The sequence below is a fragment of the Choloepus didactylus genome, chromosome 14 (assembly GCF_015220235.1).
Source record: "Choloepus didactylus isolate mChoDid1 chromosome 14, mChoDid1.pri, whole genome shotgun sequence".
Classification (NCBI taxonomy): domain Eukaryota; kingdom Metazoa; phylum Chordata; class Mammalia; order Pilosa; family Megalonychidae; genus Choloepus; species Choloepus didactylus.
This window is the reverse complement of record NC_051320.1, coordinates 29,481,122-29,495,037: the sequence shown is the minus strand read 5'-3', so window position 1 is coordinate 29,495,037 and position 13,916 is coordinate 29,481,122. Positions and strand designations below refer to the sequence as shown.

The 13,916-nt window shown below is 33.9% G+C and overlaps 1 protein-coding gene across 2 annotated transcripts; it reads left to right on the top strand.

The window, feature by feature from the left end:
• The first annotated feature begins 1,055 nt into the window (after window positions 1–1,055).
• C14H8orf89 (chromosome 14 C8orf89 homolog) lies at window positions 1,056–13,676 on the top strand. 2 transcript variants are annotated; one of them, XM_037803473.1, is made up of 6 exons: window positions 1,056–1,259; window positions 4,077–4,230; window positions 6,120–6,215; window positions 6,964–7,019; window positions 12,783–12,859; window positions 13,528–13,596. In XM_037803473.1, exons 1-5 carry the CDS (start codon window positions 1,133–1,135, stop codon window positions 12,857–12,859), a joined length of 510 nt encoding a protein of 169 aa, XP_037659401.1. In that variant the 5' UTR covers window positions 1,056–1,132; the 3' UTR covers window positions 13,528–13,596. The 2 variants fall into 2 exon arrangements, with proteins under 2 accessions (XP_037659401.1, XP_037659400.1); XM_037803472.1 differs by lacking the exon at window positions 12,783–12,859 and having other exon boundaries at window positions 13,528–13,676.
• The last annotated feature ends 240 nt before the right edge of the window (window positions 13,677–13,916 follow it).

Below are 13,916 nucleotides of genomic sequence, written 5' to 3'. Positions count from 1 at the left end.
GTGCTCTCTCTTTTACCAGGAGCCATTACCTCCTCCTCCTCCACGCCTTTGCTTTATTAGCTCCCACTCAAAACATTACATCCTCCAGGAAGGCTTTCCTAAACCCCAAGTCGGGTTAGGCTTCCCTCCCGTGTGCGCCTTAGCACCCCGTATTTTTTCCCATCGTAGTAGTTAGTACCCTGGATTGTCGGTTTCCTTATCTGTACGTCCTTTGCTAGACTAAGCCCCTCAAGAGCAGAGCCGTTTTGTTTATTGTGCTTCTCCAATGCCATGTGTGCAATTCTTGACATAGGATAGACCCTCAGTAAATAATTTATTTGGTATGACTTCATGAGCATAGATAGAGGATATCTCTGGCCCTTTTGTTTGAAGATTGGAGAAAATGAATATAAATGTCATGCAAGGAGCCTAGAGTAATAGGCATTTAATAAATGATAACCGCAGTTGCTGTCGTCTTTCCGTCCCCTCTGGACTCCTGAGAGCGCGGACTGCATCTTGCTCTTCTCTCCGCAGAATTTTGTAATGCCTTGCACGTAACAGACACTGTATGCATGGTTGAATTGCATACATGTTTAGTTTAGTAAGTAATCAGGATACATAATTATTATTCTGTGTCCATGTTTAGAATAAATGCATGGTATCTTGAGGATCTGTTTTGTTTTGTTTTGTTTTTCCATAGAGTATAGAATTTATCTTTTCTTTTTTTTTTTTTTTAGGCACAATTGCATTTCATAGCAGTAATATTTTTGAGAGAATCCTGAGCATTCTGTTGTCTTGTAGATGGTCACATGCTGTTGGATTTTAAATTTCATCTGTATTGCCAAATATCTGTAATCTGCAATTTGAAGGAATTCATTTAAATATGAAAATAATTAAAGATTAAAAGAAAAAATTCTGACTACAAATTTTGGTGTCTTCTTATGGTCTCTTGTTTTAAAATCCAAAGATTATGTATTTACAGGTTATAAGTAAACTTTTCATTTAAATCTATGTTAGTATTTATTCTGAAGTGTGGAAGACGAATTAGAAAAAAATGTTTATCTCTGAAATGCCTTGCCTTTCTTTGTATTTTGTTTCCTGTATCTGAAGCAGCATCTCACTTTCATCAGCACTGTTGAAAGAAGAGGAAAAAATGTCAGTGCTATCTCCTGAAATCAAATTTAAGACTAATAAAGTCTCTAGAAGTTCTCTTGATGGCTGTTTTCTTTTTGAGAGTAGTTGGAAGAAAGCAGTTTTAGAAACACAAAAAATAAGAAAAGGTAACTTCATTTTTATTTTTATTTTACTTATGAAATTGTAGAAATGGTGCCTTGAATTTACATGTATGTTTTAAGCAGTCGAGACATTTTATAATTTCTATGGTATTTATACAAGGATAACATTTTAAGTTATAGAAAAAACGGAAACAAATCAAAATTAATTAATTTAATTCTGGGATTCAGAAACAAAATTAAAAACTATTTCTCTTGGTATTTGGTGTAGTACTCTGTTGGATCATGCTACTTTTTATAAAAAGTGTTTGTTTTCAATACCTCAAGTAGGTTTTTATGGTTTTTTTTTATTGTGAACTTTATCATATATACCTAACAGTGATAACTTTCAAAGAACGATTTCACAAGTAGTTAGAGAGTAAATTTCAAAGGATGTCATGGGTCAGTTCCACAACTTCAGCCATTTCCATTATAGTAAAATATAACATATGTACAGAAAGGTATCAACTCTCAATGTACAGCTCAACAGCAATTATATGGGTAATTTCAAAAATTGTTATGGGTTGCAGTTCACTGTTTTTAAGTTTAAAAACCCAAATCTATTTTTTACTGTGGTAGCATACATTTGTCATTTTAACCATTTTTATGTGTACATTTCAGTGGCATTAATTACATTCACAGTGTGGTGCTACCATCACCTCCATCCATTACCAAATTTTTTTCTTCACCCCAAATGGAAACTCCATACCCATTAAACAATAACTCCCCATTTTCCCTTTCCCCCCAGCCCCTGGTAACCTCTAATGTATTTGCTGTCTCTACAAATTTGTTTTTTCTGGATATTTTATATTAGTGGAACCACACAATATTTATCCTTGGGTGCCTTGCTTATTTCACCCAGCATTTGTTTTATTGTGGAATAATAGTCCACTGTATGTATATACCACATTTTGTCTATCCATTCATGTGAATGGATGCTTGGGTGGTTTCTAGCTGGAATCCAAATCTTTAATAATACCTTTTTTGTATTGATAATTCCAATCAAAACTTTATTGTTGAGTGTGTTATGTGGAGAGTATCTTATATCCTATAGTTGCTCAAAAATACTAGTTTGAGAACTTTTGACATGCATGTGTTTGTATTACTGGCTTTTCCTTTTAATTTTAACTTGTAGTGGTTGGTATTTCTCGTTTACTCTGAATTCTGCCTTCAGCTTTATTACTGAAGATATAGTTCTTAAAAATAGCAAAATTTACTCAACTATTTCATCCCTCTTTGTTTTGAGTGTGTTGCTGTAAATTTTTTTCAACTTTCTCATCAAGTTCCCATTAAAGGTACTCAGAAGGCACCAGTTTAATCTACCCTCCCAAATCCCCAAATCTAATTGTTGAAAAGAGAATTTAATAAATTTAATATGATAACTTTAGCCTCATTGAAGACTGTTTTTGTTGCTTAATAGAGCATACGCCTAAAAAACAATTCTGATTAGTTTAAAGACCACCCAAATCTTTAACGACTTAATTTTTTTCCATTTACTACCTTCATTTTTAATTTTTTAATAATTTGACAATCCTTTGATCCAGTGCTATGTGAAGTCAGTAGAAGCAACCTTGGTACTTCCATATTGCTGTTTATAATTTGGTGTGGAATTTTGTGGAGGCAAAATGAAAATTAATGCCCAAAGTAGACTTTTTAAAAAAAATTCAGTTTTATTGAGATATATTCACATAACATACAATCATCCCTGGTGTGCAATCAACTGTTCACAGAAGCATCATATAGTTGTGCATTCATCATCCCAATAAAAAATAAAAGTAGAAAAGAACACCCAAATCATGCCCCCCATCCCACCCTATTTTTCATTTAGTTTTGTCCCCATTTTTCTACTCATCCATCCATACACTGGATAAAGGGAGTGCGATCCACAAGGTTTTCACAATCACACTGTCACCCCATGTAAGCTACATAGTTATACAATCATTGCAGTTTAATAGTTTCAGGTATTTCCTTCTAGCTATTCCAATACACTAAATCCTAAAAAGAGATCTCTATATGGTGCATAAGAATGCCCACCAGAGTGACCTCTCGACTCCATTTGAAATCTCTCAGCCACTGAAACTTTATTTCGTTTCATTTCACATCCCCCTTTTGGTCAAGAAGATGTTCTCAATCCCACGATGCCAGGTCCAGATTCATCCCCGGGAGTCATATCCTGTGTTGCCAGGGAGATTAACACTCCTTGGAGTCAGGTCCCACGTAGCGGGGAGGGCAGTGAGTTCATCTGCCAAGTTGGCTTAGCTAGAGAGAGAGGGCCACATCTGAGCAACAAAGAGACACTCAGGGAGAGACTCTTAGGCACAATTACAAGCAGGTTTAGTCTCTCCTCTGCAGTAACAAGTGAAGTAGACTTTTTAAAATTTCCCTTTGCTAGCTCAGATGATCATATGTTTACTCTTTTTGATTATCTACATAAAAGCAGGGAGGTGGAAAGTTTCAAAATAACGATTATCCAAGACTCTTGAAAGTACTTTTAAACTCTGTTTCAGTGTGAATGTATCTAATATTTTGGGAATTTTAATTAAATAAAATAAAGAAGGCAGAGGACAGTGACTACTGTGGAAGATCTGTGAAACTGTCCTTTTTTCTTATTCTAATTCTTAATCAACCCTTAGCTTTTCTCTACAGACCCTATGCAAGGAATTAAAATCATTCTCTTGGGAAAGGTGCTGATAAACTACAGTTACTTAATTTTCTTTACTTAAATGACTGATTTAGTATGTTTTATTATGCATTGTAGTATGTAGTAAAATAAATAGTATACATTTAAGAACTAATTCGTATGATTATGATAATATTTTTAATTAGAATATGCTACAGCTTTTGGTATAAAAGAGTTCAAGGAATGTGTCAAAGTGCCATATTTACCAGGATTGCAGAGTTCCCAAAGAAATGTAAATTCAACTCCATTTGATGGTCATAAAAGACTGCTATGTGCTGAGACCAAGATGCCTAATGTCAGGTAACTCTTCCAGTCTTTTGTTGAATAATTTATATGTAGTAATATTGCTGAATGTAATGGTTTTTCTGGCTAGTGAATTTAATTATTTCTTGCCAACTAAATTTTTTTCATAAAGGGTTTCATTATTTTATCTAAGTCAGCAACTTTATTAGGTTTGACAAATTAGAAATTTTCTCTGTTTTCAAGTGTGTTTGCCAGAAAAGATTTAAGGGGTTCTTTTTAAAAATCTTTATTGCTCCAGCTCAGTTTATTCCAGCCCATGAGAACACTGGAATTTTTAGCAAAAAATAAAATAAAAAATAAATGACAGGTTTCTCTGCACCGAGTCCAGAACCTCTTTCGTTTCTAGTCTGATACTTCTGTAGTGTGAGGGCACATTCTGAACGAGGTGTCGGGATTGAATGTGCCAGCCAGAAAAATCCCGATGACTATGAATTCTGGCTTTTAAAAACATTATTATAAAAACCTATTAATAAATCAGACTGATTGACAATCTATTAAAATAAAACCCCTCCCTTTCTCCGTAGGGATCTATGTATTAGTTAATAAGACAGTTTCATATTCTATTCAGTTTCTGCTCATGTTTATTCATTTGTTTATCCATCAGATAGTCATTGAATGTCTAGTATTTGTTCACTTTGCCAGCCTAATAAAAAGACAAAGCAATAATTCGATTATGAGTTGGAACTTATTTTAGGGGAGGAATTTACGTTTTAATATTATCTTCTTGCCATAATGAATTTTAAAGTCATCCAGATATGCATAGGATGCACATGTTAGAGTTTAACAATATATTTCTTGAGTTTTCCACTAGTAGTATTGTTTTTGTTAAGTACTCTTGAAATAAATTTTGATCATATATATAGAGGACCAGAATGTATCAAAAATGAAAAGGTGTAGGTAGTTTATATGTAAATTATGAAGGTACATAAAAACTTGCAGAAAATTTGGGAAGAGAGGAAAAACAGTTAACTGATAATCTACACACCCTAACATAACCATTTTTTATTGTTGGGTGTGCTCTACTCTCCTTTTTCATTTTCGTGGATTTTTTTTTTAGTTGTGATTTTAGTGTACTTACAATTTTTTATTCTGCCTTTTTAAATGTAATATAACATATGTACTATTTTCCATATTGCTGTATAGTTTTCAAACACATCTTTACTGGCCACTTATATATCATTGAAATGGTTTATTTAACCATTTCCTATTGTTGGACTTTTAGGTTGTTTTATTATACTGAAAAAAGACAAAAGTCTGAGATGTTGGAAGAGGGATAGTTGCGAGTAGAGTAGATGGTAATAGTCAAAAAGGAGGATTGGCAGGCCTGTAGGAAGGAGAGGGACTGTTTGAAAGATGAATATAAAACCCACTTCAAGGGAAGTCAGAGTACGGCATTACCCAGGCGCCCGCGTCCCTGATGCTCAGCCTACTCTTGTCATTTTCTTGGTGAGGCAAAGTGTTCTTTGAGGAAGGGCTGCCTCCGGCAATGGACCGTGGACCAGAGTGGCCAGTCTTGTTGACCCTCCTTCAATCCAAAGAGCACCTTAAAGGAACCGGAAACCTAGACAGCACCCTCTGTAATATCCCATTTTGCCTCTTACTATTGAGCCTTCTTTTTGCTTCCTACTGCTTCCACCCACTTCAGTTTATTTTTTTCATTTGCAATTTGGCTGTGTGTGAAACTGTTCTAAACATTTTACATTGATTTGAGTGTGACTTTACTTAAGTCAATGAAGAATAATTTAATGCATTTTATTTGTGTTGTGCCAAGCATTTCTCCGTCTGTAAAGTAGAATAGTGGTGGCTAAGAGAACATGTATGAAGTGCTTGGCAAACACAAACGTTAGCTCCTTTCCCTGCCTTTGAAACAAGTGTCTTTATTTCAGCTGTTCTACTGAGAACTTGCCCAGTTGCCCGCAAGCACTTTATCCTCCTCGGCATGTTGCACAGGGCCGGGTGAAAGAAGAGTCTTGGCATAAAAGGGAAGTATCCATTTTTGTTTGTTTTGTGTCCAGCCCCTTACCTTCTTTATTTTTCTCCAAATGCAAATATTTGGTTTAGTTTAAAATCTCTGATAAGTCTAATGATTTTTCAAATGCCTTTACTGGTGGCCAAAAGTTTTCAATAATTCTCAAGACACATTGTGGTAATATAACTGATCATTAGTAATCCTGGAGGTGAAGCATATTTAAAAGTGCTGCTGTCTTTTAAAGTTCAATATAGTTACAAGAAATTTGGAATTCTTAAGGGATCATCTTACCCACAGCAGATTCAATCATAACGTATTTCCCCTACTAATCTACTTATTATTTAGGTCTATCTGAGTACAAACAAATGTTAATTCTGACAAAATTCAGATAGTCATGATTAATAAGTAAAAAGTGCACAATTAAATGAGAGTTGGTACCTGGCACATCCAGACACTGCTAATCATGATGCCCTTTCTCTTAGTATTGCCTGAGGCATGACCAGTGAGAGTTATTATAAAAATCCCTGGGAAAAGTTAGATATACAGCTCTCCTCCACTGGTAAAATTTAATAGCAAAAACTGAGATATGGGGTTGGGTCATACCTGCTTCTGATTGGATTAGTCACGATGACATCCATGTGATGTCATTCAACAAATGAGTTTCATGGAAAGCTTGATTCTTGCCTCTTTTTGTGTCTTTTTCAAGTTAATGTACCCTAAGTTTATATAAAAGTGATTTTATGATAATATGTAATTTTTAGGGTAAAGAAGACTAAGCAGACATGTGCTGTAGTACCACTTCAGGAGAAATCCAAAAGTAAGCTGGCTCATCCTGTTTTCCCAACACTTGTCTAATTAAGGTGTCGGATACTTATCTTTTTTCCAATTCCTTGATTTTCATTGATTTAATTATCTCCATTTTATTAATGCTTCTATTTTTTAAAATGTATTGTGGTAACATATATAATACAAAAGTTCCCATTTTAACCATTTTAAAGTGTACATTTCAGTGTAGTGGTATTAATTATGTTCACAATGTTGTGCTATCAAAACTTTTTCATCCCCACCAACAGAAATTCTGTATCCATTAAGCAATAACTCCTCATTCTTTCTGCCTCACAGCCCCGATAACCTCTAATCTACTTTCTGTCTCTATGAATTTGCCCATGCTAAATATTTCATATTATAAGTGAAATCATGCAATATATGTCCTTTTATGTCTGGCTTATTTTACTGAGAATGTTTTCAAAGTTCATCCATGTTGTAAGATGTATCAGAATTTCATTCCTTTTGATGGCTGAATAATATTCTATTGTATGTACATATCACATTTTGTTTATCCATTTATCCTTTGATGGACAGTTGGGCTGTTTCCACCTTTTGGGAGCTGTAAATAATACCGCTATAAACACTGGTGTACAAGTATCCGTTTGACTCCCTGTTTTCAATTCTTTTTTGGGTCTATATCTAGGAGTGGAATTGCTGGGTCATATGGTAATTGCATATTTATCTTTTTGAGGCACCCCAAAATTGTTTTCCACAGCAATTGTACTATTTTAAATTTCCACCAGCAATGCAAGAGGGTTCTAATACTTATAATATTCTGTTTTAGTAGTAGCTATTCTAGTGGGTGTGAAGTGGTATCATATTGTGAGTTTGATTTGCATTTTCCTAATGACTAATGATGTTGAGCACCTTTTTATGTGCTTATTGGCCATTTGTATATATTCTTTGGAGAAATGTCTGTTCAAGTCCTTTGCTCACTTTTATTTGGGTTGTCTTTTTGTTGTTGAGTTGTAGGAGTTCTTTATAGATTTTCAATATTAAATCCTTATCAGATATATAGTTTGCAACCTGCTTTCTTCAATTCTGTAGGTTGTCTTACTTTCTTGATAGCGTCCTTTGATGCACAAAAGTTTTAAAATTTCATGTATTTTTTCTTTGGTTTTACTCATGCTTTTGATGTCATATCTATGAATCCACTGCCAAACTAAGGTAATGTAGATTTTTCCCTGTGTTATCTTCTAAGAGTGTTATGGTTTTAGCTCTGGTTTTGGGTCACTGATACATTTTGAGTTAATTTTTGTGTGTGTGAGGTAGCAATCCAGCCTCATTCTTCTGCATGTGGAAATCCAGTTTTACCTGCACCATTTGTTGGAGGGACTATTCTTTTTTTTTTTTTAATAGCTCAATTTTATTGAGATATATTCACATACCATGCAGTCGTACAAAGCGTACAGTCAGTTGTTCACAGTACCACCATATAGTTGTGCGTCCATCACCAAAATTAATTTTTGAACATTTTCATTACCACACACACAAAAGTAATAAGAATAAAAATTAAAATGAAAAAAACAATTAAAGTAAAAAAGAACACTGGGTGCTTTTTTTTTTTTTTTTTTTTTGCCCCCGTTTTCCTACTCATCCATCCATACACTGGACAAAGGGGAGTGTGATCCACATGGCTTTCCCAATCACATTGTCACCCCTCATAAGCTACATTGTTATATAATCATCTTCAAGATTCAAGGGTTCTGGATTGCAATTTGATAGTTTCAGGTATTTACTGCTAGCTATTCCAAGTCGTTAGAACCTAAAAAGGGTTGTCTATATTGTGCGTGAGAGTACCCACCAGAGTGATCTCTCAGCTCCTTTTGAAATCTCTCAGCTACTGAAACTTATTTCATTTCATTTCACATCCCCCTTTTGGTCAAGAAGATGTTCTCCATCACACAATGCCGGGCCCAGATTCCTCCCTGGGAGTCATATTCCACGTTGACAGGGAGATTTACACCCTGGGTGTCAGATGGAGGGACTAGTCTTACCCATTTCGTGAACTTGGCATCCTTGTTGAAAATCAGTTGGCCATAGATGTATGGGGTGGTGCGAACATAGGGGTGTTGCAACTGGCATCTGGTGGCTACAGGCCAGGGATGCTGCTAAATATATTACAGTATACAGAACAGCCTTCCATACAAATAGTTATTTGGTCTAAATGTCAATATTGTCACTGTTGAGAAACTCTGATACATAGTTTTCATATATGCATGAATCTGTATTTCAGCATGATCTGTTCCTCTCTTGTATTTGTCTATCCCTAACAAGTCCTATATTGTCTTAATTATTTTACATTTATAATGAGTTTTTTTTTTTTTAATGTATCAGAGAGGGCAAATCACTTCACTTTATTCTTCTTTAGAAGTGTCTTGCCTATTCATGGTCTTTGCTCTTGCATGTAAATTTTAGAATTAGCTTGTCAATTTTTTGAACTTCTTGTTGGATATGTTGACTGAGACTGCATTTAATCTATAGATCAATTTTAAGAAAATGGAGATTTTTTTGATGTTGGATATTTTTATCCATGAATATTGTATATATTCTCATTCACTTAATTTTTCTTGAAAGTCTTTCAGTAAAGTTGTATAGATTTTTCCATACCAATTTTGCATGTTTAGTTTTATGTTATAGTTTTGTTTGTTATTGTAAATGTGTAAGTTTAGTGCACAGCCTAGGCTACTGTAATAAAAGAAAAAAAACCCTAAAATATGGTGGTTTAAATAATATAGTTGACTTTACTCTAATTTTCAAAGGTGAGTAGCCCAGGCCAGTAGGAGGTGCTCACTCTGTCTGTTCATTCAGGGAGCCAGATTCCTTCTGTCTTGTTGCTTCACCAACCCATTGGTTTTTCTCTTTGTTTGCAAGGGTGAAGCTAGAGTAAAATAATTATAATTCAAATTAAAGATGATCAGAATGTCGCACATTTGCTTATATCTTATTGGTCCATACCAGTGGTCACAAGGCCATGTTTAACTGCAAAGCAAGCCAAGAAATATAACCTCTACCTAGGTGGGCACGTGCCCAGATAAAATTCTGTTATGGAAGGAGTGTAAGTTTGGGGAGGATGATTAATAGTCTACTACAATTATTTTTTAATTAAATTTTCTAACTTTATGTTACAAGTATTTGGAGATGTGGTTGATTTTTACCTTTTTTGTCTTATAGCCAGCCACCTTGTCAACATTTATTATTTCTTGAAATGAGTACATAGATTACTTTGGGTTTTCTGTGTACATAATAATAATCACCTGTGAATTATGTCAGTTTTGTTTCTTCCTTCCCAAATATGCCCTTTTTCTGCTCATCCTCCTAAGCTGGCTAGGACCACTAATACAATGCTGAGTACAAGTGACTTATGGGTACGTTTGACTTGTCCCTGATTTTAAAGGGAATGCCTTTAATGTTTCCTTATTCAGAATGGTGTTTGCTGATGGTTTTTGAGTAGATATTCTTTATCAAGTTAAAGAAGTTCTCTTTAATTTTAACTTGCTGAGTTTTTTTTTTTTTTTCCATGAATGAGAGTTGAATTTTATCACATTATTTTTCTGAATTGATTGAGAGGATCATATGATTTTTTATTTAATATTTTGTTGCTAGGAATAACACAAATAAGTTTTGTAATGTTAAACCACTCTTGCATTCTTGGATACACCCACTTGCACATGATTTGCATCATTTTTTAAGTACTACCTTATTTAATTTGATGATATTTTATTTGAGATTTTTTTATGCATGTTAATGAGTAAGAGTACCACTAATTTTCCTTTTTGTCTTGTCCTTGTTTGGATTCAGTATCGAGATTATAATGGCATCATGGAATGAAATGGGGAGTATTCATACTTTAAAAACTTCTCTGAAGGATATGACCTATAGTTGGAATGATCTCTTCTTTGAAAGTCTGATAGAATTCATTTGTAAAATATTTGGATCACATGTTTTCTTTTGGGGAATGTTTCATTTAATTATAGGACTCTTAAGACTTTCTAGTTCCTCTTGAATCAGTTTTAGTAAGTTATATTTTCTAGAATTTTTTGCATTTTGCCTAAGTTTTAAAATTTATTGGCATAAAGTTTAGTCTTTGCTCTATTTGTGCTTCTATCCTTTTCATCATATTACTATTCATACTTTCTCTCTTTTTCCTTGTTCAATATACCAGAGGTTTACTATTTTTATTAGTCTTTTCAATGAAGAACTTTAATCTTTTTTCATCTTCTCTATTGTAGTTTTGTTTTCTACCTCATTCATTTCTCCTCTTTCCGGTATTAACTTTTTCCTTCCATGGTCTTTAGATTTATTCTCTTCTTAACTTCTTATATTGTGTATTAGTTAGGGTTCTCTAGGGAAACAGAACCAAGAGGAGACATCTGTAACTATGAGATTTTATAAAAGTGTCTCACACAACTGTAGGGAAAAATGGGTCCAAATTCCTTAGGGCAGGATGCACAAGTCCCAATTCCATAGGGCAGGCAGCGAACTGGCAACTCCGATGTAGGTGTTCAATGAACAACTCAGGAGATGCTGGCCAGCTGAAGAAGTGAAGGTCCTCTCTCTTCTCCCTTAAAAGTCTTCAACTAAGCCATAAGGACCACACTCCACTTTGTCTAGTTTATGGATGGATGAGTAGAAAAATAGGGGAAGGAAACAAACAGACAAAGGTACCCAGTGTTCTTTTTTACTTCAATTGCTCTTTTTCACTCTAATTATTATTCTTGTTATTTTTGTGTGTGTGCTAATGAAGGTGTCAGGGATTGTTTGGGTGATGAATGTACCACTATGTAATGGTACTGTAAACAATTGAAAGTACAATTAGTTTTGTATGACTGCGTGGTATGACTGCGTGGTTCATTCAATAAAATGAAGATTAAAAAAAAAAAAAAAGTCTTCAACTGATTGAATTACATCCAGCTGATTGAATTCTCATTGTGGAAGACACACCCTTCATTGATGTAATCAGCCACAGATGAAGTCTATTGACTGATGATTTAATAAACCCTCCTGGTTTATTAACTAGCCACAAATGTCCTTGCAGTAACGGTTAGGCCACTGCTTGCCGGAGCAGACAACTGGACACCATCACCTGGCTGATTTGACACATGAACCCAACCATCACATATGGTATACCTAGCTTATTCATGTTCAGCCTTTCTTTCTTTGTGACACAGGAACTTAAGGGTATAAACCTATTACATTTTTGCTGCATTGCCCAAGTGTTGTGGTTTTTTCTTTTATCATTTAGTTACAAACATTTTTAATATCCGTTGTGATTTCTTTCTTAACTCATGATTAATTTAGGTTGTGTAAATGTCTAAATATTTTGGAATTTTAAATTTATCCTATTGTTAACAACTTCCAACTTAATTGCATTGGTGTGTATGATACAAATTCTTTGAAGTTTTTTGCTATTTGCTGATGCCCAGAATCTACTTATTTTTGTAGCCAGATGGTCTTTCAAAGTGTCAGGTCCATTGTAATACCAAAGCCCGAATTTTAATCATACTCTTCTGCTCTCTGCTCTCTCTCCCTGACCTTCCTACTCATATTACACCCTCAAGCCAAGCCAAACAAAATAAAACAAAAGCAAAAAGCAAGCACATTGAAGAATTGAAGATAGTTTTTATGACACTTGAAACTATTTTAAATGATGTTAAATAATACTACTTTAAAGGAATATGGATCAACCTTTATATTATCAAAATCTTATATATTTATAAGAAGAAATATTTATATATATTTATATATTTAGGGGCACTATGTAGTGATTTCATGGGAACTTTGAATTTGATGGATCTGGGTTCAAATCTTGCCTTTGACAGTTACTAGGTATGTGCCCCTGGATAAGTTACTTACCCTCACTAAATATTTTTAATTTGTAATCCAAGATAGTTCTAGTTACCTACTTCATAGTGTTATTGCGTGAATGAAATAGATGTAGAGTGCTTGACGTAGAGGAACCCGTGCAATAAATGTTATCTATTATTATTATTACCACCATTCTATATTAGAAACTTGATTATTACTGTTTCAGCTAATGAATAACTTAATTTTCTTTACAATTTTAGTATTTGACTTTACCCAGCATTTGCGAGAAACTACCTTATTTGAAGAAAATAACTTGATAAGCATATTTTACATGAAACAAGTTAATTATTTATGAAGACTTGTACCTTTTTCTTTGTAACAAATTCCACTGCCATTGCATGTTTTAGAAGCACACTACAGACTCAGATTTAATTTTATGTGATCAAATGTGAGCATTAAATTTTTTATAATTTAAATATTATTTGAGGCACTTGCCATCACAGTCATAGTCATTTTAGAAAGTAAACAAAATAGGAATGCCTGTTTCAAAGAATGTGTTACATGAGGAACCAGTAGTGTTTAATGGTCATTTGTGGAACAAATATTTCACTTATTAACTGTATGTTCCTGTGTGCTTAGTCTAACTTCAGTAGCTGATCTTTTTTTGTTTTTCGTTTTTTTTAAAACAGATTCTGACTTTAGCAATCCTCTTACTGGAGCACCACCACAATACTTACAGAGACTTTCCAAAATGGCCATATTAGAATATGATACAATTCGTCAAGAAACAATCAGAAAATCAAAAAAAGGCAAGAAACGAGAGCTGCAAGACTGCTGATAAATATTATATGGTGTGATGTTTTCCTCACCGACTTATAATATTTATCTTTTCTTTCTTTTCCTTTTTTTTTTTTTTTTGAGACACATGATATGATATACAACAATTTACATGAAAATGGAAATGTAAATATAAAATATTTTATGTCAGGTACTAGAGAATTTGTATTTTTTAATCTTACAAAGAGACATCTAAGTTAATGGTTGATGGAGACCTACACATAAGAAAAACAGTATTCTG